The following is a 5,257-nucleotide window of genomic DNA, read 5'->3' as shown; positions in this document are numbered from 1 at the left end:
TTGAGTTCAATACCAGAGGTCAGTCTGTTAACGGCAATCCTGTTGTTTCAAATACTAATGAGTCATTTGTAGACGATCTTATGGTATCTGAACAAAACGTATCTGAAGAACACACAACCTGTGAAGAGTCTGAAGTTTTTATTCCGAGAAGATCCGAAAGATTGCGATCAAGACCACCACTGGACTATAAACATCCACACTCTCATTCAAGGTGTGGCGGATGTGATGAACATGACTGATACTCTATTCATTGCTCTATTCATTATTCTCTTGTTTTAATATTCTATATGCTGTACATATTCGCCAATTCGAATACCTACGTGCTGGTTGTTACGCTTCGCTGAATTCTGGATTTCTAGTTTGTCAGGTTGTACCGATATACGTACGAAACTTAATTCTCACATTACCGTCAAACATTGACACCACTCTCTGGGGCATGCCCTCACAGGGGCTAACTAGCTCTAGATGATGTCGGCATGCCGTTGACGAGAGTGCCGGTAGTTCAGGTAGCCTAGATGACTATTGATTTTTACGCTAATCTGGATAATTTGGTTAGAAAATTTTCCTCAATTAAGACGTCGTCAGCGCTTCGCTAGGGAACGTAGCGGAGCTCGGTGATGGGTCAGTGATAACGTACGCACTACTGGCTTAGGCTAACCTTCGATCACGATTGGGTGCTCGGTCTAGTAGTTTCGTCAGTTAGTCTGGTATCCTCTGCACTAGTTGATTAGTGACCATGTACCCACCAGGTTTGATTTCCTACGCCCCGCAACTCCGGTTGGCGCAGGAGTGATCAAGCTGCGCGCTTGTACGGGCTCACACACTAAAATGAGCGCCGGTTTTCTGGGGGTAGTAATTTAAAAAAAAACATAGTGAATATGCGCACACCATGATTCTTGGTGTTGGAAGCGTTTCATTACAGTCCCATGATAGAGGGCTGTGAATAATGGCACGGGAACCATAAATCAACTTCACTGTTGGATGGGAACGAGCGATAGGTTGAAGATGTACAAGAAGCTAACGCCCACGTATATCTAGATTGAGTCATCATTTTTCATTTGATGAGAGTACTGAAGGAGATTGGCACCACGAATGTGGGCAGGGCCCCCCGGTTAAGAAGCTCGAACCCAAAGTGCGCTAACCTAAGGAGTGTTGAAAGTACGTGATGCGGCTTGGATGGTTAATTAGTTAGTCCCATAAAACTGGAGTGTTCTGGGATATATCTGGTAACATTGTTTGGTCCAGAGAGCCTAACACTGCCTATTTTGGCAAGAAATGCGCAGGATCACTTCAGCACTGTCTAATTTATTTTTCTGTCTGATTAAGCTGCACTCAAAAGATTGAAATGTGATGGTATTCCGGTGGAAACTAGGAGATATGGGGAGAAAGCAACAGATTCCAATCCGAGTGGAAATGAAGGATGGGGATGGGTGACAATGACTAAGTTGGCTAGGCATACACCAGAAGTGGAATTGATCAATGAGAGATGGAATGAGGCACACACTTGCGGACGATTAAAAAGTGGAAGGATGGTGATTCTACTAGGACGTTGGTGAGAAAAAATCTAGAATGTTTGACCAGGTGTCAGTTTGGATGATGCGTTTCAGGTTGTGCAGTGCATTTGGAAACACGAGTGGGCTTGCCCATCGTTTTTGACACTATGCATTACAACCGCAGAAATCACTGTCTCCATCCTTTCTCTGGCCAGAATAAAGGCGGCATGTTTCTCGCACTCACACATCAGCTAACCACTTTAACCCGGCCTCTTCCGGACTGCGTATTTCGCGTTAACAGATACGTTATTGCGCCTCCCACAGCGGCAATTATGAATGACCCTAAATGTGACGTCCGCTACGGGACTACCCAAAAACCGAAGTATGCCAGGCCAATGATGGCACGGCATTGCCATGCTTAGTTTGATGGCACACCTGCAACTATCCCCTCCCTTCTCTCACTCACTCACTCGTACCATTAACTGCAAATATGAACAAGCCCCACACCTGACCAAAGCTGCCTCCATGACATGTTCCTTCCAATTTGCTAAACCTTACCTTCGAATTCAACCATTTCTGCGTGTCTGTGCTTCCCGCAAAATTCGGTAATTTTCTATACAGTCCGTGTTCCGGCTCGCGTGTTGCCATTACCCCACCCTTGCAAGGAACTAAAATGCCCGACTCCATAACAGCCACACCACTGTGTCTCTACACATTCCCTGTTTCTGTGTTTTTGAGATTCCTGTTACCGCTTATCGGCTTTGCTAATCCCTCCGCCTCATCATCCCAACTTAAGCATTTTGTGACCCAGGTCAGAGCCCAACAGTCCAATGAAACGAGGCCTCAGCGGTGATTTTACGTTTGAGTTCGATTTGACGGGCTGGATTGCGCCAACTCTGCTGCTTCACCAAATCTGATATTCTGGTTACTCATTTTCAGCTGTTTACATTTTTCTTCTCATGTGTCGGGAAGGAAACCTCTTGTTTTGCCCCGCCACCTTCAAATACTAACGCTCCAATTTTGCTTGACAGTATCCTCAAAAACGCAAAGTAACTGTGCTTTCCTGCCCGCGCCGGTTCACTGGTGACCACGCCTTAATCGGATGTTGCCTAATGCCTATGATGCCGTCCCTTTTCCCACCCCCGCTGTACCCACGACCCCCGCTAGTCATGCTATTATTCTGACTGTAACATTAAGGTAATGGCTACCATGGTCATGCTACCACAAGTTAGAAACCATGATTATTATTAATAGAAGGCGAATGTGCACTATGTTGGACAACGGTAGTACCCGAGGTGTGCACAAAGTAACCAGTTGAAATCATGGATGTTATTAGATGGTAACGATGGGCCCAGTGTTTACGGGAATTTTATGTATCTGCAGTCTTTTTTTGCTTCCTGTACCTAAGTTTCCACCTAGAATGGTTGATGGCGTTCTCGTGATATTTTGGGAAATCTGCACGGCTGGTGATCGTAGAAACAGACCACCGAAAAATTTTCAGCACTCACTTGCGGGTCTATCCTTGGATATTCGGATAAAATAATTTGGGAAAAAGCAACTCCACTGATTAGGTGCATAATCAGATTGTTAAGCATGCGTTTCCCCGTCTTAAAATAGCGACTTCACACTCTAATATGTAGCCTACACAATTGGAAATGTAGCGCATGGACCAAGCCCGTTTATTTGTCACCTGACTGTTCGTAAAACCGGGTCGTAGTTGAAGGTTAGGCTTGCCTCCGTTCATTTATTTTACATTCTACCAAAAGATTTTGCTATTTTAACCCTTTATAAGGACTCGTTTACACGGTCTTCTTCAGATAGCCGTATTTGCTGACTTCCGTGTGACGGATTCGTTGGAGTCGGTTAATTGCCGTAGCTGATCAACAATCTAGCATTCAGTGATGTCTGGTGGACAAGATGGGGACTGGGATACCTTTCCAACAAAAATAGATGTCGCTTTGTTCCTGCGTGTGCTTCACTCATATATCGGACGAGTTTGGTGAGCTCACAGATACGTATTACAACGCGGTAAGGCCCACGCTTCTGCTCGGCGGTTGGATCGCAAACGTCAGACGCCAACTGCTTGACCTAAGTGGATGCGCTCTATGCCTGGAAGAAAGGCATAATTTTGAACATTATAACGTATTTACTGTCTTTTGCAGCAATCTAAGGGGTGTAGTATGCTCATTCATACGGGCGAAACTGACGGCGACACGCATCAGTCTGTCGAGCGAGTTATCGGGCAACGTATGCAACACTCACCTACTTTAACAATTCACTAACCACGCAGTTTACGTTTGCGTTGGCAATAGCAACCTGAAGTTCTCGAACTATCCAACGTAACAAATATACGCTTGACAGTGCTTTGGATATAGGAATGCTTCATAAAAGAGCACTCATGAAAAGGGGCTCGTTCGCTTCACAACCCAATGATCATCCGTGTCGTACTGTCTATAATAATGCACGACAGTTTTGTGTTATAAACGAATTTCCGCCTCATACAGAACTGCGAGTCCTGTCCCAGAAAGGCCAAACTTTCCAGGTAAATTTGTTCAGATACACTGATTTTAATGACAGATATCTTTTTTGGATTTTCAACCGTTGCAGCAAATGAACATTGGATTGGGTAACCTCAAACAAAAATGCAAACAGACAGCCCCGCTAACCAGTCGGTACCTTTGAAGTATTCGCTGCTTCTGGTTCATTGGCGTTAAGCACAAGTTATGCGCTTTATACGTAGTAACGGTCTGCAGAGATTTCGATGTTCCGGAGCAGTACTCAGAGGTCCCCATATGCATTGTAGATATATGAGGAGTTTTTGATTGGCACCGGCAACAGTAACATATTACTTGGAGCATCGTGTCCAACTGAATCTAACAATTTGGAAGAAATGAGGGCATTTTTAGACTAAATCTCACGCGCACACTTCAGCGGCGAATAAGTCGATGGATTTTGCGCTGACTTAACGGTTACGCTAGGTGGTGCTCATGTCAATCAGTCATTACTTGCAGGAGGTGGACAATGGTGGCACACTTAGTGGGAAGTAATGCACAACCAGTGGGCCGACAGATATGACAGATCTAGGGGTTCATATGCCTCACTAGCTGCGGATGAAATCACAATTGCCAAAATCTACTCGGCGCTAGCGTGCTTGGTCATATCGCTAATGATGTCTTCAAATGGATTGTGCCTCTGTTGACCTGTGACGTTACCCAAGATGTGCAATAAAGCATCCGACATTTATGTCCTTTGGTTGCTTGTTTCATATGACAAAAGTAGCAAATCATAGCTTAACAGTAAGCCAGCTTGGATGTTCAGCCTAGTGGTTTTCAAGGGGTAACTCTCTTCAGGTATCGTGTAGGTGACCCAAATGCCCCGGCCAAATTGAGGACGAGTGGAGTTGAATGGGTACACCTAAATAAATGAAACAAAAAGCAAATGGCATGAAGTGAATAGCCGCAGTAGCTATTCACCTTCTGATTCGGGTCGGTCTATAAGGGTTAGGAGAATGTGACCTCAGTTCCTCGACCAGATTCAGGACGAAATTTTGGCAGCTGTTTTCACAAGTATGATTGCAAATTTTTGGGTATCCGCTAATCACACCCGGGATGCCAAAGGTAAGACACTGCAAAGAGTATACCACCACCATGGACTGGACTTCCTTTCCGCCAGTGAAAATAATCCTGGTGCTACCGCTTCACTTGCCCCCTACGAATCCCGCAACCGTCTACTGACCTTGGAACGGTCCTTGTTTTGTGGCGGCA

General features: G+C 45.1%; 1 protein-coding gene across 1 annotated transcript in view; it reads right to left on the bottom strand.

Moving 5' to 3' along the window:
- The window catches only part of T265_04370 (hypothetical protein), a gene marked incomplete at both ends in the record, with an annotated part of 10,020 nt that extends 7,840 nt beyond the window's left edge, over positions 1 to 2,180 (bottom strand). Inside the window, one exon of the mRNA XM_009169091.1 lies at positions 2,052 to 2,180. Coding sequence (XP_009167355.1) covers positions 2,052 to 2,180 — 129 coding nt within the window. The remainder of the gene's footprint in view (positions 1 to 2,051) is intronic.
- Positions 2,181 to 5,257: the final 3,077 nt, after the last annotated feature.

Source organism: Opisthorchis viverrini (genome assembly GCF_000715545.1).
Source record: "Opisthorchis viverrini unplaced genomic scaffold opera_v5_71, whole genome shotgun sequence".
In the NCBI taxonomy this organism is placed as follows: Eukaryota; Metazoa; Platyhelminthes; class Trematoda; order Opisthorchiida; family Opisthorchiidae; genus Opisthorchis; species Opisthorchis viverrini.
Note: the sequence above shows the minus strand (reverse complement) of the source record. Positions and strands in the feature narration are given on the sequence as shown.